The 26,637-nt window shown below is 37.3% G+C and overlaps 1 protein-coding gene across 2 annotated transcripts in view; it reads left to right on the top strand.

Moving 5' to 3' along the window:
- The window catches only part of kcnip1a (Kv channel interacting protein 1 a), an 84,829-nt gene that overhangs the window by 8,607 nt on the left and 49,585 nt on the right, over window positions 1-26,637 (top strand). The window contains exon 1 of one of the 2 annotated variants that reach the window (XM_016234208.1): window positions 14,896-15,174. The exons of the other annotated variant lie outside the window; for it this stretch is intronic. Within the exon in view, the coding sequence (XP_016089694.1) occupies window positions 15,087-15,174 (88 nt within the window). The 5' untranslated portion in view covers window positions 14,896-15,086. Of the gene's footprint in view, window positions 1-14,895; window positions 15,175-26,637 lie in introns of those variants that run through there. 2 annotated transcript variants of the gene reach the window in all.

Here is a 26,637-nt window from a genome sequence, read left to right as displayed (position 1 = left end):
AAAATCTGTAATCATGAACTCTCAGGGTTATTATGGTTAACTAAATCTAAAACTGTTCATTATTTTAAACAAAATGAACATTAACTGAAATAAAATAAAATGTATAAAGTTGCCATGGTAACATTTCTCATTTTCATTTAGCTTAGTACTGAAATAACTAAAACGAAATAAACTAAACTAATAAATGCAAATAAAAAAGGCCCTCCAAAAAAAAAAATTATGAAACTGACAAAAGCGAACAACAGCATCACTAAAACTTTAACTCAAATTCAAGTGAAATCAGAAAGTATAAAATCTAATTCAAAATATTAAGAAAAACTAATAAATCAATGATATTTGGTAGAATTTCCATGTTTCATTATCCCTTTAAACTATGACCAATAGACCATTTTACATGCTTGTAATAGTGTAACATTTTGTAGACAATTCATATTACCATGAATCCAAGCAAATTATGCATTCCTGGGATTCGAACCCTTGACTTTGATGGTTGCTAGCGCCATATACTGTTTGAGTTTCAGGAGCAGCATTGTGACATGCCAGCCCATTGAATAGCTTGAATAGGAAAAAATGCTTTTGTGTTTACGTCCCTTTATGCCTTATAAAGATATTTAACATTGCTCTGTGAAATTTCTCTGAACGCGTTCTAGTAATTTCAATAGGAATCCGCACAGTTGGGAGTTTCGAGTAAGCCCAAAAAGTTTCGGCACGCACATGTTCGTCACGTGAAAACAGGTTGACCATGCCAAACAACAGAAAACTGCTTGGTTTGAAAGTGAGTTCTGCACTTTAACGTCACTACATATTGACTATCCACCTTATTTTTCCCGTAAGAGCGGCCGTGGCCATTTGTAAATTTAATGTGTCTGGGGTCCGGTGTCATCCTCTTCCAGCTATTTTTAGCTGTACAAAACATCCTTGTTTTGCGGCTTGATATTACAAACTGGTGTGTCTTACCATATTATTTTAATGTATTATCTTAATTATGAACACACTGGTTTGTAGTGCAAACAGTTTTGCTGTTTACTGCACTTTGTTATTCTGATCGTTATTTCCCTACAGCGGCAATGAACCGGAAGTCTCGCACATTGACAGAAAACGGCTTACTTCCGCATTGAAAAATAAGGTGGATAGAAAATGGTTCTTTTTTTGCCCGCGAAAATTCGCCCAATTGCCACTAATTTGACCGCACTTGTGTTTGGTGTGATTATCGCAGCTGGAGAGCCAAACCTGTGAGGTTTCCTTCAGTATTTCATTTGGCATGGTACTGACAAAGTCCAGCATCCTACCGTGTGTTTAATTAGTCTCATTTTGTTTGCACCACAGCTGTTGAGTAAAAGACACTGTTATAGCGCCGAGCACACGTGTCTGCTGGGACCGCTTTTAAAGCAGGTGGTTTTACTGCAGTCTGTTTCTCTGAAGAATCACCTCATTCCCTTTCAGAGTCTGTGACAGTTTTTCAGCTTCTTTGATCGGCTGTTTATGCAAAGCAGAGCTCTGTGCACACCACTGCTGATGCACACCTTGTGTCTGTGTGTGTGCGTGAGGTTGTATTGGCATTAGGTATACAGCTTTAAACGACAGCGCCAAATGTTGCTTACTGGTCCTTTGAGAATCACAGATGAGTGGGTAGAGTCTCTTTTTCTCTCTCTTTTCTCAGTCTATTTACACATGCTTTATTATGAGTCTGTTTTCTCTCCTCGTGTCTCAGAATAGAAATCTGTTCACACATATAACGTAACAGAGAAAATGTACTGTTAGAGTAACATATTGTGCTAATAAAGTGTCTTTAAAGGAAAAGTTCGGCCAAAAATACAAATTCTGTAATCTTTTACTGACTCTGATTTAATTTCTTCTGTCCATACAATGAAATTATTCACAGACAGGTAGGCTTATGTTCAATGCAGTTGTTTTGACAGAAGGAAACGAGATATTCTAGTTTCAACATTATTTATTCTTTAGACCTTCATCATCATATTTATGCAAAGTGACCCACATTTGGTTTTTGACCACTGAAAATGTGTACAATTTAACAATTTAGAAATTAGAAATAAATTTAGAAATGTTTTGAAATTCCAATATCTCTATAACTGAACAATATAGGGCCTTAAAAATGAAGATGCCAAAAGGAAAGTTTGTCAAGACCCAATATCTAAAAGGGCATTAAGATATCTTTAATACTTCTTTGAGTTACAGGCTTGCAAACTTTGGAGAACAACTAATAGAAAAAGTGCTCTTTCACAATTTTTAAAAGGTCACCATTGGCACATAATGCAACAAAGATTGCTAAAGTCAACAGATTGTACTAATAGACCTATAAAATCGTGGATTACTCAGTAAATATGTATCCATGGCATTTCATATTTTGGCTTTATCACTATACATGTTTATCTTTCTTCAGAAAAAATCTTAGCAAAAGCAATAATTTGAGCTGGGGAAGTTCGAGCATGCCACTGCATCATTACGTAACATCTGTAAACATGAAGAAGTTGTCCCGGCTAGTAGACTATATCGCTTGTGAGGATGCTGCAGGTGGCGGATCATTTATAGCCTTTCCTCACAGCAGCTGGAATAATAAAATGTATCATTTTGATGGCGGATTGTAATCCAGAAGGGATTATGTGTTTATGAAACACATGTAAGTGACTGAAATTAGATTATATTTCAGTTTTAAATGTGCATCTGATTACATGGGATTACTCAAGTTTTGTATTTTAAAAGGGAAACAGTTTTACGGAAGAATAATTTGCTTTTTGAGTTAAAAGATTTTTTTATATGAAATTCAAATGGTATGGCAATTATAGATTAGAATGTACAGAAATTTAAATTACACACTACTACACACTACATGTAGTCACGTAATGCTGATGTTGTTAACATTACCAATTTGAGAACAAAGTATAACAATAATAATAATTTGCATGGTTTGATGCGATATGAGCTAACAGATCGTTAGATTTAATCACCATTGGTAGCATGACTTATTGTAATGCTTTTTTCTCAGTTGGTCAGAACAAAAGTGGCAGACTAGTTAGGCTACTTGTTTAGATGACAATATCTGGTGAAAATTCTTATTTGGGTCATATTTCCAAGACGTAGGCTAGAATCTGTGATTCCAAAGTACAGTATCCACACCAGTGTGGTGACTGTGCGGTAACTTAACGGTAATGTTAGCAAAATATTCTTAGAACATATTTTTGTTAGCTGGGCAGTTGAGCTCCAGATATAAACAGATATAAAAGCACAAAAGTATCGTAAAAGATTTGTGTGCTACATTAACCCAGGGTTAAAAATTAAACAATTTAAAGTAAATATTCCTTTAGTTATGCAAAGCAATCATCAGAATATTGAAGGGTCATTAAGCTCTATAATGATTGCAATGTGTTTATATTGATATTCACACCAACAATCCTCCATCCTATTAAAGCAGTGGAGAACTAAATCAAAATCTCTTTGATCCCTGCAATGATATATTGATCTCAATTAATGAACCGCTCAAAGTGTTTTAAGTTTTAAAAACGAAAGCATCCTCATCCAACCACTGCTCTGATCCACAGTTTCAAGAGACTTTTTAAGAGAGTATTAATGCATATTCGCAGCTTAACTCTTAAAAATATTCAAGTTTGATTTATGCATTAAGCATTGACGTAAACTAACAAATCCTCTCATGCAACAACAAAGAATGTATGCATTTCACTGTATTATTGTAGTTTTCTGTTGGTTGACTGTTGATTCTGTTGGCTGGAGTTCAACAGGAAAACAAATTACGCATCTCAAAGCAGTTTTTTTTCTATTACAAACTACTCGGGTAAAAATGAAACCAAAAAGCATAGTGGATTATTAGTTGGGTTAGGATTGAAGTTCAGGCTTATTGAATGCTTGATATGGTTACATTGTTTGACAATTTGCGAGTTTTATCTGCAGTTTTGTTGTTGATTTTGACATAGATAGTAACTTGTTTTGTGACTTCAGCTTGAGTTTGTTCCTCTAATAATTAACTAGTTGATTATTCCCTTGATGTTTTTCATGCACAGTACAGTATGTGTTGAGGTTTGTGTGGCATTTTCTTGTCTTTTATGAATGTATTTTGTTATATCCACGCGTTAAGCTTTTGTGAGACACGTTTTTTAAAATGTACATGGGGTAAAGCACATAATATTCAACAATGTACATCAAACTCGACAGAAATTAAGTCTTCTTTAAGGTTTTTTTTTTTTTTTTAGAACATGTAATCCCCATAAAAGTCCAGGTCCAGATAAGATATGTGGAAATGTCTTAAAATATTGTGCTGTTCAATTAGCGCCAGTTGTTACTGATATTTTTAGAACATCTTATTATTCTGGTATCGTCCCTGCCTTATGGAAAACATCTATAATAATTCCAGTGGCGAAAGTTTCTAGGCCCTCAGGATTAAATCAAAACTGTGGTTCAGGTTCACTACAAAATGCTTATTGCTCTATTACGTTAAAAACTTTATTTCTAAATGTTCTGAATATGAAACTGACATTTTTGTAAATGCATAGGATATGTAGCTGGATAAAACATGCAATAGACATATAAAATGCTGTATTAGAAGTGTTTCTTCACTTTTACCCATTTATTTTGCTGTCCTAACTATATTTGATTACATGGTTAGTTGCACTTTATTATTTGCACTTAATATGGTTTGTCGCTGATGTCTGTGAGCCATTGATCAGACCTGATCCACTGGAGCTATGAATGAATCACGTTATTGCTCATTCTCTTTCTTGTATCATTTCATCTCTCCTCTTCTTTCTGTGAGTGATCTGATTGTTTTCTTTTGTTCTGTGTTTCTCTCCTCTTCCCCCTGCAGGCATTTTGTCTTCTGTCTATCTGTCTGTCTCAGGGACTGATGGTAAATTTAGAGACTTGTTAAAATCTGTCTCACACTTCCTACATGCTCTTTCTTACATACACATTCCTGTTTTTCTGTTGAATCGTTCTAATTTTTCATGTTTAATCTTGCTTTTAATCACACGGGCGATAAGCAGGTTCATTCTTCACACAGAGAATCATTTCCCTTTATATCCATTACAGCGTAAACAAACTCATTCCAGCCCAGACTCACAGATATCAGCGTCCTTATGCAAATCTCATAATGCTCCTTAATCTCGCTGTTGTTACTTCAATCCAAACAGGAAGGATTATATGAAAACAGCTTGTCTTTTTTCTGGCTTTTCCTCAAATCATTATTAATGGCATAAAATATGAAGAGTTAGTGACTTGATGAATTCCTAACCTAAAGTGTTACACTAATACCAGTCTCTTCTGCTCACCAAAGCTGCATTTATTTGATTAAAAATACAGTAAAAACAGTAATATTGTGAAATATAATTAAAATAATTAACAGTTCATTTGAGATTATATATAGACTACTTCTTCGGGGTTGGTGTCATTTTGAAAGAAGTCTCTTCTGCTCACCAAGGCTGCATTTATTTGATCAAAAATACAGTAAATGTAAGACTATTGTGAAATATTATTACAATTTAAAATAACAGTTTTCTATCTGAATATATTTTAAAATGTAATTTATTCCTGTGATGCAAAGCTGAATTTTCAGCATCATTACTCCTGTCTTCAGAGTCACATGATCCTTCAGAAATCATTCTAATATGATGATTTGTTGCTCAACAAACATTTGATTATTAACAATATTGAAAATAGTTGAAATGGTGAATACAATAACAGTTTTAAAAATATTCAAATAGGAAACTTCTTTTAAATTGTAAAAATGTATCACATTATTACTGTTTTTACTATTTGTGATCAACCAAATACAGACTTTGTGAGCATGAGAGACTTCTTTAAAAAGCCATTAAAGTGATAGTTTACTCAAAATTGCCTAAATATTCATTTTTGGGTGAACTATCCCTTTAAGAAGCCACTTCGCAACTAACCAGAATACTTAAGCATCCACATATAACAATGCATTAAAATCCAATCAGAACACTTTAGCATTATGGCAGTGAATGTTGCACTTTTTCTGAAGAAAAAGTAAGCTTTCATTCTTTCTTCCTCATCCATTCCTCTCATCACACAAAAAGTAAACACATTTTCAGATAAATTGTGACAACTGAAGGTTTTAGGTTGTCGTGAGGGGATGTTTCTATAGCGATGGGCCGGGTTTGTTTCTGTGGCGCCGCTCAGAGGACTGACTGATAACATAAACTGTTCCAAGCACCAAACATTTGAACAACCATAAAGCAGAAAGCAGCGTATCTGAACGGGCCAAGTTTCCTTCAGTCAGACATATAGCTTGCCCTTCTTCTTTATCCACTCGCTTTCTTTCTGCCTTTCATCTACGTTTAATAACTTCCTCTCCGTCTCTGCACTTCCTTCAGTGATGAGGCACTTTGCTTGTGGGAACAGAGGGCTTCATTTTTCCATTACAGGACTCATAGATGAACAGTCCTGAATAAATGTGGGCTCAGCGAGATTATGTGTTGGGTCACGAGAGAGAGAAAATGCTGCTTTCCACCACTGAGAATACACTGGAAAATAAATTATCGGTGTGCATGAAAGTCCACAAAAATATCTCTCTAGAGTACATTTCTGTAAATAAGGCCATTCTCGAAATCTGTCAAAATATTTAAAGGGGTCCTATTATGCTTTTTCACTTTTTCTTTGACACAATATTTACACTGAAGCTCGCAGGTGGCTATGGTAAGGGGCCGCGTGCTGCCAATCACAACACACACTGGCCCAGCTAACCAATCACAGCACATTTCGTATTTCAGAAGGGAGGCCTTCATTTGATACAGGAACTATTCGAGCCGTTCATGCCAGACTGGGGAGAGAGGTGTTGTAATAATGTAAAATATGTGAAAAATAATGTGTTTTTCGAACAACCTAGTATGAGAGCCTGTTCTAGTAGACCCCCAAAACAAAATCAAGACTTTGTAAAAGAGCATAATAAGACCCCTTTAACTTGAATTATGAGTAATTTTATCAGAATAAAACTGCATCTGGACAGTTTACATACTGTCGTAGCTATCTGGTTATTTTTATTACATTATATAACTGTTAGTGCTTAAAGGTTGCTCAAGGTGCTGAAAATGCACTCACCCTCAGGCCATCCAAGATGTAGATGAGTTTGTTTCTTCATGGGAACAGATTTGGCGAAATTACATCACTTGCTCACCAATGGATCCTCTGCAGTGAATGGGTGCCGTCAGAATAAGAGTCCAAACAGCTGATAAAAACATCACAATAATCCACAAGTAATCCACATGACCATCAGTTAATGTCTTGTGACGTCAGTGTTGGGGAGTAACTAGTTACATGTAATGGAATTACGTAATTTAATTACAAAATAAATGTAATTGTAATCAGTTACAGTTACTGAGAAAAAAAGTGTAATTAAATTACAATTACTTCTGAAAATGTTGACGGTTACAAAGGGGGTTACATCTGAATTTTTTTCACACACATACAGATTTAATTGATTTCTTTCCCAAAATGCACAAACTGCTCTAAATTATAAGACACCAATGTTTCAGGAGTTCAGGACGCAGAATAGGACACATGCTTATTCAATAACTGTTTTATGTATATGGTTTATTTTTTAACTGTTTAACTATTAACTGTTTATTTCAAAGGCACTGTTAGATGCCAGTTTTTCCTGTCGTAGCTATGCAAAGATCTGATTTCAAAAACAGTATCATAGCTATTTAAACTATTTCTTGTTATGATTTTAAATCTGTATTTAACCTCAGAATGATCTCAAAGTAAAAAGAGGTGCTAAAGTCTGATTTTGTGGTGGCTGTGCTTTAAAATTAAATTATTATAATCTTAATTCAAGTGATGAAGGATTTTGAAAGTCTGACAATAAGGTTAACACTGCCTGCTTTAAAGGGGTCCTATTATGCTTTTTCACTTTTTCAACTTTAGTTCCCTTTCATGGGAACTTCAAACTGCGTCCTCTAGGGGTTGTTATGGGGAACGCCTCGTCGTGACCCGTGTCTGAAGCATACATTGAAAAAACACCAACTCGTTGGCCGGCGACAGCCATGACGTCACTACCGGTGCGACTATAGTATAAATAGGCGCCGGGAGCACACATCATTCTCACGCGTGCATTTCTGTGGTAAGAGCATCTCTATTCATCTCATTATGGCGAGCACTAGCAAAGCGTTTAAAGATGTGTGCATCCGTGGGGATTGCAGGTTGATCTGGCCGATGAGTTTGAAGAGGGGTTTCCCTTTCGCGATCGTCGGCTGTGCACTAACTTTTATAAAGAATATCTCTTTGGATTTGAGACTTTAGTCTTTGCAACTTTACAGATCTTCTTTATGCACCAAGAGCTTGTAACACTCCAAAGAGAAAGGAAAAATTGAAATCGTATCATATGACCCCTTTAAGGTTTGTACGTTAGCATGAACTCACTAACTTTAACTCTAACGTTAGCTAGTTTTAGCCAGAGATACCTTGCTGAAGCACAAGATAACATTAACGTTCTGCTTGAGAAGATGAAAAGTGTAATTTAATGAGAATATGACAGCCAGAAAATGAACGTTTTCATCTTCATTGTGATTGGGTTGAATGCTTAGGGGCATTTTGCTCTGTTTTGGTTGGATTTAGAAAATTTAATAAAATAAATTACATTGCCTATCCGCTCAGGATACCTGCAATTAGTGTTACAACTACCCTAGTCACATCGGTTTTCCATTTTTGTAGCATAAACACCATTAAACTGGTGTGAGCTTTGGATCTTCCAATGTTTCTCTATGGCGCTAAAACCTAAAGATGTCCGAGTTCCGCTCCCCGTGCAACTGATACTCAACTGCCATTGGCTCATCTGCGTCCGAGGGGAGGGGCTTACCGATAGGTCAACTGTTTTGATAGCGGGAAAAAAGATGCATTCCTAGCTTCAACATTACTTATTCTTCAGACATTCTGCTTTAAATACAAGTATCAACTGTACATTTGCTTTTTTTAAGCGCTGAAATGTAATATTCGACTATCTGAAAATGGAGCCTCATTGAGGTCCCCATATCTCTGGGATTGAACAATGTAGGGTCTTGAAAATTAAGATTCCAAAAGAAACGTTTATTAAGAGCTAAAATCTAAAATTTCTTGAGTTATAGGCATGCACATTTTGTAAAATGATTATTTATGGCACTCAGACAGTTGTTTTGACAGAAGTAAACAAGATACATCTCTAGTTTCAACATTATTTGTTCTTCAGACATTCCTCTTTAAAAGAAAAAAAGTATCATATTTTTGCAAATTGACCCACATTTGGTTTTTGACTTGTAATCTGTATTACATTTCCAATGTAACCTTGCCAACACTGTGTGACGTTAAAATCTGTGTGTTTGTAAGAAACAAATCCATCATTAAGACGTTTTAACTGCAAACCATCACTTCTGGCCAAAATATGAGCCATAATCCATAATAACACTTCTTTCAGTTAAAAAGTCCATCCAAATGTTCTCTCGCATCAAAATCCAGCCACATATTTAGAATTGATTTTGGCTTGTAAACGGTGCTTGATCTGTGCATATTTCTCTCCTGATTCAGATGAGAGGACTTTTTCATAAGAGAAAGCAATATTATGGATAGAGGAATCATATTTTAGCCAGAAGTTAAAAACGTCTTAATGATGAATTTGTTTCTTACAAACACACAGCTTTTCATGTCACAAGACATTAACTGATGGACTGGAGTCATATGGATTATTTGTGGATTATTATCATGTTTTTATCAGCTGTCAGCTATCAGCTGACTCTCATTCTGACGGCACCCATTCACTGCAGAGGATCCATTGGTGAGCCAGTGATGTAATGCTACATTTCTCCAAATCTGTTCCCATGAAGAATCAAACTCATCTACATCTTGGAATGCCTGAGGACAAGTACATTTTCAGCAAATTTTTTTTTTTGGGTGAACTATTCCTTGAGCAACCTTTGAGCACTAACAGTTACTTCTAAGGACACACTCTCTCTGTTTAAATCTAGATTAAAGACACATATCTTTGGCCAAGCATTCAAATAATGCATCTCATAATCTTGTACTGCAGTTATATCTGATCAAATGCACATTATTATTCGTTAGCTTGGGTTAAACAAATCAATTTTGCTTGGTTGTAGCAACAGCTACGCGAATTATATCTCTATTTGTTTCTCTGTTTTTTAACTTTTAAAAAAGATTTACACAAGCTTCAGTCTGGATCCAGAACACCTGAGAAGAGATGATGCCAACCCCTCTAAACTTGAATTGAATTGAATTGAATTGAAGGTTCATACACTTAAAAACTGTGGTGACAGTTTCGGTCTCATGTTGTTTGCTAATTTTCTATGTAAAAAGTTGATGGATAACTATCATAAACTCTTCTTCTTGAACATGAGGGGATTTTTGGAGCCCAAAAGCATACTGTACACAGATGCATACTTCGAAAATCCACTGTAAATATTACACCACCCGGGCGCCTTTGGCATATATTTCCTATGATTTGGGACACACTAATCTTACCCTTGTATTTTATTTAGGATGGATTGAATGTGGATTTGGATGCAGCCAGAGATCTGGTGTTCTTCTGGGAGCATAAAGATTTCACAATATGAGCGACACTGAGCTGCAGGTCTGCGTCACACTGCAGGTGTAAAGCTGTGAGCTTTGGGTTAGTACAGATAAGACTCATCCTTTGAGATTCCTGCCGTAATTCTGATCTGATCTGCATACTAACAGAGTCCAGTGGCTGGAAAGTCTGTGGTTGTCCTGGGAATCTCAGTGGTTCTTGCTGTGCTGCTGTACAGAAAGTACTAAAGATTACACAAACTAGACCCAGCCAAATCAACAGATACTCAGCATGAGTGTAGTGCATTACATTTCCATTTATTCATTTAACAAATGCTTTTATCCAAAGCGACTTACAAATGAGGAATATGACAGCCTAAAATCACATGTACCCTTTGTGAATCCAGTAAAACAAACATACTGTATCTGTCTTTTTTTAATGTTCCAGTTTGACCTAATGCTTTTTAGGTTAAATAAATACATAAATACACAAATAACAACGTAGACTATTTACAAATAACCAATTTCAATAGGTCTGCTATTTTCTATGTCTATATTAACATTCTATTTATTAAAATCAAACATAAATCTTATCAACATAGTGTTTTCAGCATTTTTTAAAAACATTTATTCATTCTTAAAGGGGTCCTATTATGCTTATTCACTTTTTAGTTAGTCTGTAATGTTGCTGTTTGAGCATGAAAAATATCTGCAAAGTTACAAAGCTCAAAGTCCACTTCAAAAGGAGATATTTTATTTAACAGAAATCACTTTTCAAAAACTACAACGAACGACTTGTTTGGGCTACAACGCATAATTTCCAGGATTTGTGATATCACAAATATCGACGAATGGGACGAGACCTGGTTGAGCTGCACTAGAGAAGGCAACGAGTGTTATCACTATGTCGGAGACACGCTAGCTTTCCCAAGGCAGAGGAACTTAGAGTGGTTACAATCATCCAGGTTTAAATCGCGCTCAAATTGATTTGATTTTGACGCAATATTTACACTGAAGCTCGCAGGCGGCTATGGTAAGGGGCATGACATTTCCCGACCAGGCGCCGAGTGCTGCCAATCACAACACACACTGGCCCAGTTAACCAATCACAGCACATTTCGTATTTCAGAAGGCGGGCCTTCATTTGATACAGGAACTATTCGAGCCGTTCATGCCAGACTGGGGAGAGAGAGGTGTTGTAATAATGTAAAATATGTGAAAAAGAATGTGTTTTTCGAACAACCTAGTATGAGAGCCTGTTCTAGATACACCCCCAAAACAAAATCAAGACTTTGTAAAAGAGCATAATAGGACCCCTTTAATAACTATAAAAATGCAGCAACAGTGTATTTCAGATTTTATTTGAGAACTGATGATCAGCTATTCTTTTTAATCACCTTATCTTCGAATCACCATAGTCCTCAAAGGCTCCATAAGTAATGATAAATGTGCCATAATGGTCTCAGGGTACGGCTTGTTTCCGTTGTGTTGTGCTAGTTTCGTTGTATTATGGCTTGTTGAACGGAAACAAGTCGCAACAACCGAAACAAGCCACAACACAACAAAATTAGCACAACGCAATGGAAACAAGCCACAACACAACAAAATTAACACAACACAATGGAAACAAGCCACAACACAACAGAAACAAGCCACAACACAATGACATTAGCACAACACAAGGGAAACAAGCCGCAACACAATGATATTAGCACATCACGATGGAAACAAGCCACAGCACAATGACATTAGCACAACACAAGGGAAACAAGCCGCAACACAATGATATTAGCACATCACGATGGAAACAAGCCACAGCACAATGACATTAGCACAACACAAGGGAAACAAGCCGCAACACAATGATATTAGCACATCACGATGGAAACAAGCCACAGCACAATGACATTAGCACAACACAAGGGAAACAAGCCGCAACACAATGATATTAGCACATCACGATGGAAACAAGCCACAGCACAATGACATTAGCACAACACAAGGGAAACAAGCCGCAACACAATGATATTAGCACATCACGATGGAAACAAGCCACAGCACAATGACATTAGCACAACACAACGGAAACAAGCCACAACAAAATGACATTGGCACAACACAACGAAAACAAGCCACAACACAACAAAATTAGCACATCACGATGGAAACAAGCCACAACACAACAAAATTAGCACAACACAACAGAAACAAGCCACAACACAACAAAATTAGCACAACACAACAGAAACAAGCCACAACACAACAAAATTAGCACAACACAACAGAAACAAGCCACAACACAACAAAATTAGCACAACACAACAGAAACAAGCCACAACACAACAAAATTAGCACAACACAACAGAAACAAGCCACAACACAACAAAATTAGCACAACACAACAGAAACAAGCCACAACACAACAAAATTAGCACAACACAACAGAAACAAGCCACAACACAACAAAATTAGCACAACACAACAGAAACAAGCCACAACACAACAAAATTAGCACAACACAACAGAAACAAGCCACAACACAACAAAATTAGCACAACACAACAGAAACAAGCCACAACACAACAAAATTAGCACAACACAACAGAAACAAGCCACAACACAACAAAATTAGCACAACACAACAGAAACAAGCCACAACACAACAAAATTAGCACAACACAACAGAAACAAGCCACAACACAACAAAATTAGTACATCACGATGGAAACAAGCTACAACACAATGAAATTAGCACATCACGATGGAAACAAGCCACAGCACAATGACATTAGCACAACACAACGGAAACAAGCCACAACACAATGACATTAGCACAACACAATGGAAACAAGCCACAACACAACAGAAACAAGCCACAACACAACAAAATTAGTACATCACGATGGAAACAAGCTACAACACAATGAAATTAGCACATCACGATGGAAACAAGCCACAACACAATGACATTAGCACAACACAACGGAAACAAGCCACAACACAACAAAATTAGCACATCACGATGGAAACAAGCCACAACACAATGACATTAGCACAAGATAACGGAAACAAGTCGCAACACAACGAAATTAGCACAACACAACCAAATTTGTCCTATGCGTTGTGTTGTGCACTACTGGGCCACCGTACTCTGGAATTTAGACAAACAGCTTCACAGATCATTATAATATTATTTGTTTTGTTTGTTGACGTGACAGAAAGTGGTGACTAATTATTGGTGCTTTTGAAACGCTGCTTCATGAAGCTTCGAAACCTTTACGAATCAGTTGTTTTGAACAGGTGATTTGGAGCACGTAACAAACAGCTAAAATCATGTGGTTTTAGCAAATGAGGCTTTGTTACATTTGAACCATTTCAAAACAATGGTTTGCCGCTAAATGGCGATGGTTTTTAACTGATTTTGAATCAGTTTTATGTATTTGTAATAAAATTACACATTTCTATAATAAAAATGAAGAGTTTTTTATTGGCCTGATTAACCAAGCTCTCTATAAAACAAACAAAACAAGCCTTTTTAGTAATTTTACTGATTTTGAGGGATGACTTAAAATTGTATTCAGTAATTTGAACAACAGATATGTTGCACTGTCACAGGCATTTTCTTGTTCCTAATCATCACTCACTCACTCATTCATACAGTTTTGATACAGATAAGAATTATGCTTTGACATTCCTGCTGTAAATCTGATCCGATTTGCATAGGCTACTAACAGAGTCCATTGACAGGTCTGTGTTTGTTTATTCATTTATTTTTACAGTGCAGTATACAATATGTATCATTTTAGTGGTGTAACTGCAGTAATATTCTTCATCCATGCAATACCTTGGTTTAGAAGGGCAGAGTGTAGAGAAGAGCAGAGGGGCCGAGCATGTAAGAGAGAGGGAGGAGATACGGTAGAGAAAACACATACAGTAATACAGAGCCGTCTTGCCTCGGAGGAAACCGTCCACACACAGCAGTGCTGGAAGTGAAACGGTGCTCTGCAGCACAAAGAGAGAGAGAGAGAGGGTGGGAATAAAAGCGGATGAAATCAGGCTGTGCGTCAGTTTGCAGCTGATCATCACTCTTCATCATCAGGGACTCTGACATTTTTTAATTAATCATTCTCTTCTTTCCTGTCCTTCTTGCACTTTTTCTTTGGAGAAGCGAGGACACAAAGTTCCTGGGGTTTTTTTGTCCAAAGTTGAACTTTTATGGAGTCTTTTCATGGTGTTTCATTGACTGGCTCCTTCATTGATTTCTGTGCATCCTTTATCTGAGCGGAAACTGAGCTCTCTGGAGAAAGAACAGGATTTTACCCTGTAGAAAGCAATCAAACACTTGTCTCATCTGTAGCTTCCTTTCAGTTGAGTTTGTGGATGTAACTTTTGCTCACTTGCAGTTGATTCTCTAAGGTCCTGGATTTTGGTTCTCCTTGCTGATGGTCCCATTTTACTCTGTTCCTTGACTGTCCGATCTGTTGTTGAGCTGAATATTGGTTGAACTGGTTTGGACTTAGCAGCTCGCACCAAGTGAAATTGTGAGGATGTCCGGCTGTGCCAGGCGCTGCAAACATGGGTTAGTGAAGTTTGCTCTGTCTGTGAGCAAACTGGTGACGGGAACTCTCAATAAAGGTATGAAAATGTGTACATAATTCACACATAACTCAAATATGGGTGAAATGATGGGTGAACTACAGTGTAAAAAACAAGAAAATACTATTTCAGTCCTTCTATTTAAAAAATGTCATGTTTAATTCAATGCTTTGCTTACCTTATTTGTAATTATTAGTGAAATTTACTAGCAATTTCTGTTTGTAAACAGTTTCTAAGTAAATCTTACACCAGATGTTTTAGCATGTTCTTTAAAATCAAAGATTAGTTTAGTAATATTAAGAGTATGGCAATAACAGTACAGAAACATCTGATTCTAAACATTTTCAGTGTTAAAATGAAAAGATTATAGTGGCACTATTTGTTCCTCAGATCATTGCACAGATGGATCCTTCTGTAGAACCTCTATAAGCACCTTTAATAAAGATCAGACAACCTGATGAACTATTACTTTCTGCAAGAACTCCAAAGACCATAAGTGGTTCCTCCAGTAAGAAGCCCATCATAAAGAAAGGCCTTGAGACTATTGATTTATAAGTTCTTTGAGTCTCAATATGGATATTTGAGGTGTCTAGAGATCCTGCAGGACATCTGATGAACTCATGTGTGTCATTTACATTCATATTTACAGTGTAGTTATATTGGCTGTTTGGTGAAAAAAACTGTGACTATTTATGTGTTTCTGAGCCATGACACTCACAGAGTGTCATGAGGGAGAAATAGAGGTAATGGTGTTGTTTACAAAAGCAGACTGTGTGTTTTATGTGTGAGCAAAGACCTATGGGGAGCGATCACACATTCAGTGTGTTCTTGAAAGTGGTCTTGTGTATGTGTGTGAGTGGGTGTGTGTGTGTTGTAGTGTGTTATAGTGTGAACGCTTTACTACTTTGATTTACCATCTGATTTTACTGCCAATTGCCAAACAGAACTAAAAGAAAACACAAAATACAGTACACACACACACACACACACACACCATGGGTTAAAAAACTTTGGAAAAAAGAACCCAAAGGCATCAAATGGTAACAATTTACAATAAAGTTCCATTTTCTTAAAATTAGTTAACATGAACTAGCAAAGAAAAATACTTCTAAAGCCTTTATTAATCTGTCATTTTTAAAATGTACTAATACCTTATTAACCCTTTAAGATTCACTGAAGCATCAGCTTCACGTTTCTCCTATAATTCCTTCGGAAAACAGACAAATTAGTCAATATTTGTCATGCAGTGAGAGTATAGAGCTATAAAACGAATGTGGAGATCAGCTCAGATCATTTGATGAGAAATGTTTGAGTTCATAGTGTGATCTCTGACCTGATTGCAACAGGCAAATCTGATCGAGTTTGAGATGTTAAGATCTCCTTTGAAACCCTACAGGAGGGATTACCGCGGTCTTTTTCTCAGGAGAAACATCAGGAGACTTCAGATGCTCTTCATTGATGAGATGAAGGAGATCTCATTTGTAATTCTTCTTTCCTGTGGAAATTCATGCAAACATATGATATGCATGTGCAAATCTGAAAATCTAAACATTCTCTTTAAACCTAAAGCTGTTTCTTTGCACATGTACATACACACACAATCGCTGTGTTTTGCTGTAAACCTGCAGGCAAAGTCTTCGGCATCTAAAGAGACATGTGACCATGTACTGTACACATACTGTACATACATTCACTAAGCAATTTCCATTCTTATGTAGAATGTATTTGTTTGTGTGACTTCAGGCCATAAGTGCTGCATTGAAAACACACACACACACACACACACACACACACACTGGATGACTCTGGAGTAATGTGATTTCCTCAGATTCAGATGGTACACAGATCTCCCTGTGGAACCCTGAGCCGAAGCAGACACAGTCCATCCAGTATGTGTGTGTGTGTGTGTGTGTGTTTTATGTCCATCCCCGCAGGGACGCAAACACATCACGCCTCTGACTTTTACAGCATATGCGTCTGTGTGTGTTTGTGGTGTGATTTCACTTCCTGGCATTGAAAGTGTGTGAAGTTGTATTTGCATTGTTGCCTTTTTAGTGCACTAACCTCAGGAGATATTCTGGCAATGGCAGATATCATCCAGACCCAGCTAACAGTAAAACTGACAGCTCTCTCTCTCTCTCTGTGTTTGTGTGTGTTCTATATTTATAGAAAGCAAAAACATACTGAAATAAATTTACCATGACAAAGGTCACAGCAACGTTTGTGTTTGTGTGTGTGTGTGTATAGGTCACAGCCACAATGTGTGTGCGTGTGTGTGTGTATAGATAGATAGATAAATATCATTCTACATCCATCTGTCTATCTATCTATCTGTCTATCTATCTATCTATCTATCTATCTATCTATCTATCTATCTATCTATCTATCTATCTATCTATCTATCTATCTATCTATCTATCTATCTATGTAATGGGTAAGTAGGTATGCAGAAAGTGGTAAAATAGATAGTCAGCTGGTCATTATTGGTTTGTTTTCCAATAATGATCGGCTGACTACATATAATAGGTAGGCCTATATGGTAGGGTCCTTTAAAAAATACCATGATACATGTTAGTAATATTAATGACAATTTTTTTGTGAGTGTCAATGTCTTGAATTCTTTGAAAACGCGTTTTACTGAACTCATTATGACTGAAAGATGTAGACACTCGAACCTGTTCCGATATCTTTCCCATCTCTGTGGTTGAATTCAGTTCTCCTGCTGGTTTTAGAAACTCTCATCATCTTCACCTGCTGCAGGTGAACGTTCCCTCACCACCGCTTTGTAAAACTCGCTGCGGAAACTGTTCACTTCTAACAATTTCACTTTTCAATTTCAGCCTCTCTGATGCATGAAATTCATTCTCCACGGTTATGCATGTATTTTATGTTTGATAAAGTGCTCTGGCCTCTGTCATGAACAGGTTTGCTTGCACAGATCTGGTTTTAAAGTGTGTGTTGAAGCAGTCAGCGGGAAAGCCTGTAATCACGCATTACTTACACTCTATTATCTTACCTTTAAACTCACAGCTTGAACTCATTTTGGCTGTCTGTAAACGCAGCAGGAGGCTGATTGCACTCAAATGCAATAATATTTCTAGGTTATACCGCCGTCTACTGGATACATACAGCAATCTTATACTGTATTACTGTAAATTCAAAATATGTTTTGCTTTGGGTCCATACAGCTTTTACAGTCCATGCATTCTTAATTCATTAACATTCTTTGATTTTTGGCGTTGTGTCATTTAGAAATCAGACCCAATTATTTTCATTTCATAGAATGATATGGTAAAAAAAAAAAAAAAAAATGAAAAAATTGGAAAAGTGTGACTATATACTAGTATGCTGTTCCGAATTCAGCCATGCATTCATCTGTAATCACAAGCGATTGATTCATTGATTGATGCGGTGATTGACCAACGCTGAAAAAAGTAACAGTTATCATGTGACGACTAGTCTCCATGCTGCTTTTATTGTGGCCAGCCTAAGGCACACCTGTGCAATAATCATGCTGTCTAATCAGCATCTTGATATGCCACACCTGTGTGGTGGATGGATTATCTCGGCAAAGGAGAAGTGCTCACTAACACAGATTTAGACAGATTTGTGGACAATATTTGAGAGACATAGGTCTTTTGAGTACATAGAAAAAGTCTTAGATCTTTGAGTTTAGCTCATGAAAAATGGGGGCAAAAACAAAAGTGTTGCATTTATAATTTTGTTCAGTGTATATATCTATCTATCGAAAGCAGTTACTTTAAATTTGAAGTAGCCTATATGACATTCATATGTGTACATTAAACTATAATATATAGCTTAATCCTTATATATATATATATATAGGAGTCAAATTACGTGGCAGAACGCCATAACAATATAGTGGACATAAATGTTAAATTCACAAATATGAAATAAATACTTATATGCTAGCCAATATGTTAAAAATAATTGTTATATGACCTGTACACAGAATAGAAGTTAAGAAAACGTGCAATTCTCAAATTCAGAATAATAAACCAAGTCATTAGTTTAGCATTATAAAGTTCTGCACGACTAATTAATTGTATTCATCAGTTATCTACGTTAGCAGCAAACGATTCAGATGCACATTATATAGCTATCTGTGTAAAGACAAACTTTTGTAATGGGAATGCAACTCAACATGCCTTTGCTTTGAGTGTACAAGAAATCCATCAACAGCTGTTCCCTATGAGCACCAAGAAGCAAATACAACGTGGTAACACAAATAATTAAACGCGTTGAGTTCTTATTCTATGCTCATCTGCTTGTCTGTAAATAGTATACTTTATTAACAATGTGTTTACTGAGTTTTTTCTTTGTAAAACACTGTTTTAATGCATTAAGCCACGTTAAGCGTTTTAGAATGTCCCCTTGAGACAATAATTTATAGCGGAATAATGACACTGAGAAATGTTAATAGATTTTTAACCCTGGCCCAAAGAAAGAATTAAAATATGAGAATAATTATTTAGACCCAATTTCTTCCTGTCCAATTAGAAACAACTTTCAGACCGCCTGCCACAGCTACATACAGGCCGCATTCTACTTCTACATTTCAGTATAAATCTGTGAGACAAAGGCCAAAATAACGAATTCACACTGGATTACAATATGAATTCACATCTGTGTGCTGAATCCATAATGAATTCTGTAAGTACATGTTTATTTAATTCCCTAAATTAACTGCCAGAACTGTCTGATGATAAGCACGCACAAGAGAACGCTGTAAGTGCATTGCATGGGTTTGAGGAATAGGCTATGTATGCAGTTTTTGCAAATGAAAAGTCTTGTTTAATTGTTTAAAAAGGCGTCTGTTATTGAGATTTGCATGTAAACTACGTGTTAATTGCGTGTTGGTGATATGTAGTCTTGTGTGTTTGTTGGCGTTGAAATCGCAGACTGTAATTCGTGAGTCTGCCGCTGGGTGGCAGCAGTGCGCTTTTGTTCAGCTCTCCGTGAGACTGACTGTGATGCTCGTTTTTAAACACTAGAGGGCGAAAAAGTACCTCTTTATTTTCAATGACATGTGCTTGACAAGAAATGTTAACAAGAGCTTTTTGACGTTCCTCTTTTTTTTCTTTTTTTTTTGCTGTTTCTCTTGTTTTTTCCTTGACATTTGAGATGATGCTGAACTCTCAAATATTGTATTTCATCGGCTTAATTTTTAAAAAATCATTTATTTTTTATCATTGGTCACGGAATTGCTATTTCTTTCTTTCTTTCTTTTGTTAGGATGCAGATTCTGCCAACTGCACTGCTGCTGAGATGCCAAATTAAATATTACTTTTTAAAATTATAGTTCAAAAGCATTTTTCTGATGAGACAGGAGGATATTTGTATTCACCGAGTCAGATTTAAAAGGCTGTTGTACATCGTTTTATCTCTGGCCTGCAGGAAGTGCTTGTCTTTGAAATTGAAACGGTAATTTGTCATCATTAATGTGATTAATTAAAATTTGCTGTTGGGGAGGGGTTACGGTTTCCTCTCAGGGGATCTAGATAGATGCCTTGTCCAAAAACCCACACTTGCGTTCTTTACACTTGACCACTTGACCACTTGACTACTTAAATTATGTATTTCCTGTATTTGGCCCAAGTGTTCAAGTGAGGATGAAGACCACAAGTGTGTGTACAACTTTTCTTTACCTGATGGGATACACTTCTAGTGTTGTAAAAATGCAAGTGTTTACATAGCTTTATTTTTATTTTAAATAGCTATTTTGCATTTCAAAATCAACTTCTAAATATCTGTTCAGTAGTCCCTATAACATGACACAATTTGTGGTGCTTTTCATTAAGTGATAAAAAGCAGCTGCAAATGTTGTACAAAATAAATATCACCACTAGTCATCTTTGCACCAATAAAATGTGCAACACTTTGTTTTTCTACCGAATTAAATGTAAAATCTAATTATTATTAATATTTAACTTGCATTGGAAAGATTTCCGTGACCTCTCACGAGATCTTGGCATAAAGTCTCACGATTTATTCCAAAACATGATGCATGATGGGATACACTAAGCCTCGAATAGGGCTCCAAAGTGGTTTTCGAGATACCTTGCACACTTACTTCCTCTCACAAGTGTGGGTATCTGGCAATACTTTTTTTCAGTCTGTGAGCCATCAAAACACTTCACTCACATAGTTTCTGTATGTTTTTAATTCTGTTTTGAAAAATGTATTGACATACATATTTACATTAGGGTCGCTGAAGTTATCAGTGCTTCCCAAAATAAAAGTGATTCGGATGTTGATTGAGTCTGATGTCTGATGGATTCAATTCAGCAAGTGATTCGTCAGGTTGATTCAAACCGCTATTTCTTTTGAAGTATTCGTTAAAATAGCGAGTTCATAAAAGTCCTTTGTTCTGGAATCAGACAACACTGCTTGTGCTAATGATTTTGATTCACCTAAAATAACGACTAGTAGGAGTTATTTGTTTGCAAGTCAGACTACTGTGATCACAGTGTGTAGCCTAGGCCAATATTTGATACACTACATATAACTCGTAAGATTCGATAACACACGTACTTTCACGGAATCATGTCTATTTGACGTCTGCATTTACATCTGCAAGACATATTTTAGACTGCTTGCTCATCTGAAATACATCTATAGGACATTTCCTATCAGATGTCAAATAGACATCTATTAGATGTCTTTAAGATGTTTATGATTTAGAATGTATGTAAAACTGTCATCTTACAGATGTCTGTCAGATGTTTGTACACAGCAGATGCATTCCAGATGAAGTGATCTTTAACAGACATCTTACAGATATACAGGTACAGTGGGGAAAAAAAGTATTTAGTCAGCCACCAATTGTGGAAGTTCTCCCACTTAAAAAGATGAGAGAGGCCTGTAATTTTCATCATAGGTATACCTCAACTATGAGAGACAAAATTAGAAAAAAAATCCAGAAAATCACATTGTAGGATTTTTAAAGAATTTATTTGCAAATTATGGTGGAAAATAAGTATTTGGTCAATAACAAAATTTCATCTCAATACTTTGTTATATACCCTTTGTTGGCAATGACAGAGGTCAAACGTTTTCTGTAAGTCTTCACAAGGTTTTCACACACTGTTGCTGGTATTTTGGCCCATTCCTCCATGCAGATCTCCTCTAGAGCAGTAATGTTTTGGGGCTGTCGCTGGGCAACACGGATTTTCAACTCTCTCCAAAGATTTTCTATGGGGTTGAGATCTGGAGACTGGCTAGGCCACTCCAGGACCTTGAAATGCTTCTTACGAAGCCACTCCTTCGTTGCCCAGGCGGTGTGTTTGGGATCATTGTCATGCTGAAAGACCCAGTCACGTTTCATCTTCAATGCCCTTGCTGATGGAAGGAGGTTTTCACTCAAAATCTCACGATACATGGCCCCATTCATTCGTTCGTTTACACGGATCAGTCGTCCTGGTCCCTTTGCAGAAAAACAGCCCCAAAGCATGATGTTTCCACCCCCATGCTTCACAGTAGGTATGGTGCTCTTTGGATGCAACTCAGCATTCTTTCTCCTCAAGTTGAGTTTTTACCAAAAAGTTATATTTTGGTTTCATCTGACCATATGACATTCTCCCAATCCTCTTCTGGATCATCCAAATGCTCTCTAGCAAACTTCAGACGGGCCTGGACATGTACTGGCTTAAGCAGGGGGACACGTCTGGCACTGCAGGATTTGAGTCCCTGGCAGCGCAGTGTGTTACTGATGGTAGCCTTTGTTACTTTGGTCCCAGCTCTCTGCAGGTCATTCACTAGGTCCCCCCGTGTGGTTCTGGGATTTTTGCTCACAATTCTTGTGATCATTTTGACCCCACGGGGTGAGATCTTGCGTAAAGCCCCAGATCGAGGGAGATTATCAGTGGTCTTGTATGTCTTCCATTTTCTAATAATTGCTCCCACAGTTGATTTCTTCACACCAAGCTGCTAACCTATTGCAGATTCAGTCTTCCCAGCCTGGTGCAGGCCTACAATTTTGTTTCTGGTGTCCTTTGACAGCTCTTTGGTCTTGGCCATGGTGGAGTTTGGAGTGTGACTGTTTGAGGTTGTGGACAGATGACTTTTATACTGATAACGAGTTCAAACAGATGCCATTAATACAGGTAACCAGTGGAGGACAGAGGAGCCTCTTAAAGAAGAAGTTACAGGTCTGTGAGAGCCAGAAAGCTTGCTTGTTTGTAGATATAATATAATAGATATAAATAATACTTATTTTACCGAGGAATTTACCAATAAATTCTTTAAAAATCCTACAATGTGATTTTCTAGACTTTTTTTCTCATTTTGTCTCTCATAGCTGAGGTATACCTATGATGAAAATTACAGACCTTTTTAAGTGGGAGAACTTGCACAATTGGTGGCTGACTAAATACTTTTTTGCCCCACTGTATATAGACCGACATAAAACGTATATAAACTACCTTACCTCAGCATTTGAAAGTCTGTTAGCATGCCTGCTCTTAAGCATCACGGTCCGAGAGATGCAGCTCACCAACTTCTTTGCCTCACCTGTGCCAATGTACTTCTGCTAAAGGATTGCACAATTACACAACTCAAAATAGATTAAATATCCATTTCTTAAAAAGGAACCGTTTATTGAATCATTAGACAGAACACGTATTGAGATGTCTGCATGTTTTTTGTTGAATCATATTTGATTGATCAGGGTTGTTGTTCTCGTTGTGTTGTACCTCAGGTATGTTCAGGTCATGCAGCAGGGATCCAGGCTGTCTGAGAGTCTGTGGTGTGTGTGAATGCTGGGATTCATGCAAGTGTACAGCTGCACGGCGAATGCTCTCTGCCGGGTCACCCATCCGTAGGTCCTCATCCGTTAAAGTAAATGAGGGAAGTCCCACAGTGGTCTACAGAAGTAGACGAAGAGAGTCGTTTTTAACAGTTACATATGTATTGGAAGTTACCTACATTAGAACATTATAATTGTAAGGAGCCCAATTGATGTTTCCAGTTATTAACATCATAAATTGAACAAAGCTATATTTAAAAAATTAAAAAAAAATTAAAAAGTGCACCCTAAGTTTGAAAGAAACGTGAACCGTGTTATATAGATCGTTCAAGGAAAAAAGTAAAAAAAAAAGAATTCACATTTTTCATAAAACTACGTTTAAAGCAATTTTTTCCCTTTTCACATTTTCTCTCAAAAATTCAGTGTACCCTCAGACCCAAGAAATTTTTTATTTTATTTTTTTTAAACTATAGAATTGTTGAATAAAATCGTTTTTGTTTTCTTTGCGCACAAAAAGTATTCTTGTAGCTTTATAAAGTTACGGTTGAACCCCTGATGCCACATGGACTATTTTAACGATTTCCTTACTACGTTTCTGTGCTAAAAAAATTCAGAAAATCACATTGTAGGATTTTTTAAGAATTTATTTGCAAATTATGGTGGAAAATAAGTATTTGGTCAATAACACAATTTCATCTCAATACTTTGTTATATACACCTTTTGTTGGCAATGACAGAGGTCAAATGTTTTCTGTAAGTCTTCACAAGGTTTTCACACACTGTTGCTGGTATTTTGGCCCATTCCTCCATGCAGATCTCCTCTAGAGCAGTAATGTTTTGGGGCTGTCGCTGGGCAACATGGATTTTCAACTCCCTCCAAAGATTTTCTATGGGGTTGAGATCTGGAGACTGGCTAGGCCACTCCAGGACCTTGAAATGCTTCTTACGAAGCCACTCCTTCGTTTCCCGGGTGGTGTGTTTGGGATCATTGTCATGCTGAAAGACCCAGCCATGTTTCATCTTCAATGCCCTTGCTGATGGAAGGAGGTTTTCACTCAAAATCTCACGATACATGGCCCCATTCATTCTTTCGTTTACACGGATCAGTCGTCCTGGTCCCTTTGCAGAAAAACAGCCCCAAAGCATGATGTTTCCACCCCCATGCTTCACAGTAGGTATGGTGTTCTTTGGATGCAACTCAGCATTCTTTCTCCTCAAGTTGAGTTTTTACCAAAAAGTTCTATTTTGGTTTCATCTGACCATATGACATTCTCCCAATCCTCTTCTGGATCATCCAAATGCTCTCTAGCAAACTTCAGATGGGCCTGGACATGTACTGGCTTAAGCAGGGGGACACGTCTGGCACTGCAGGATTTGAGTCCCTGGCGGTGCAGTGTGTTACTGATGTGTTACTTTGTTACTTTGGTCCCAGCTCACTGCAGATCATTCACTAGGTCCCCCTGTGTGGTTCTGGGATTTTTGCTCACTGATCATTTGATCATTTTGACCCCACGGGGTGAGATCTTGCGTGGAGCCCCAGATCGAGGGAGATTATCAGTGGTCTTGTGTGTCTTCCATTTTCTAATAATTGCTCCCCCAGTTGATTTCTTCACACCAAGCTGTTTACCTATTGCAGATTCAGTCTTCCCAGCCTGGTGCAGGTCTACAATTTTGTTTTTGGTGTCCTTTGACAGCTCTTTGGTCTTGGCCATGGTGGAGTTTGGAGTGTGACTGTTTGAGGTTGTGGACTGGTGTCTTTTATACTGATAACGAGTTCAAACAGATGCCATTAATACAGGTAACGAGTGGAGGACAGAGGAGCCTCTTAAAGAAGAAGTTACAGGTCTGTGAGGGCCAGAAATCTTGCTTGTTTGTAGGTGACCAAATACTTATTTTACCGAGGAATTTACCAATTAATTCTTTAAAAATCCTACAATGTGATTTTCTGGATTTTTTTTCTCATTTTGTCTCTCATAGTTGAGGTATACCTATGATGAAAATTACAGGCCTCTCTCATCTTTTTAAGTGGGAGAACTTGCACAATTGGTGGCTGACTAAATACTTTTTTGCCCCACTGTACATCTAAAAAAAGGTCAACATTTTTTGTCACTTTTTGTCATTTGTTTGTGAATCGCACTGCAGTGATTGCTCTGGGGTGCGATTCCCAAAAGCAACTATGGTCGCAAGTTCCGCCATTACCAATAAAGTTCAATGGAACTAACGACCATAGTTATCTAACGATGCTTTTGGGAAATGGTTTTTATTCACTAAAAATAACCAGCTTAGACACATCCGTTCCTGAACTGAATTGCGCTGATTTCCTGGTAGATGGCTGCGTTGACTGTGGACTTCAGAAAACACAGTGGACCAACACCAGCAGATGACATGGCAGCCCAAATCATCACTGACTGTGGAAACTTCACACTGGACTTCAAGCAACATGGTTTCTGTGCCTCTCCACTCTTCCTCCAGACTCTGGGATCTTGATTTCCAAATGAAATGCAAAATTTACTTTCATCTGAAAAGAGGACTTTAGATCACTGAGCAACAGTCCAGTTCTTTTTCTCCACAGCCCAGGTAAGACACTTCTGACGTTGTCTCTGGTTCAGGAGTGGCTTGACACACGAGGAATGCGACATTTGTAGCCCATGTCTAGGATTCGTCTGTGCATAGTGGCTCTTGATGCGCTGACGCCAGCCTCAGTCCACTCCTTGTGAAGCTCCCCCAAATTCTTG

This window comes from Sinocyclocheilus grahami, unplaced genomic scaffold, assembly GCF_001515645.1.
Source record: "Sinocyclocheilus grahami isolate Dianchi unplaced genomic scaffold, SAMN03320097.WGS_v1.1 scaffold447.1, whole genome shotgun sequence".
Taxonomy (NCBI): domain Eukaryota; kingdom Metazoa; phylum Chordata; class Actinopteri; order Cypriniformes; family Cyprinidae; genus Sinocyclocheilus; species Sinocyclocheilus grahami.
The sequence above is the reverse complement of the archived record's forward strand: the minus strand, read 5'-3'. Positions and strand labels throughout refer to the sequence as shown.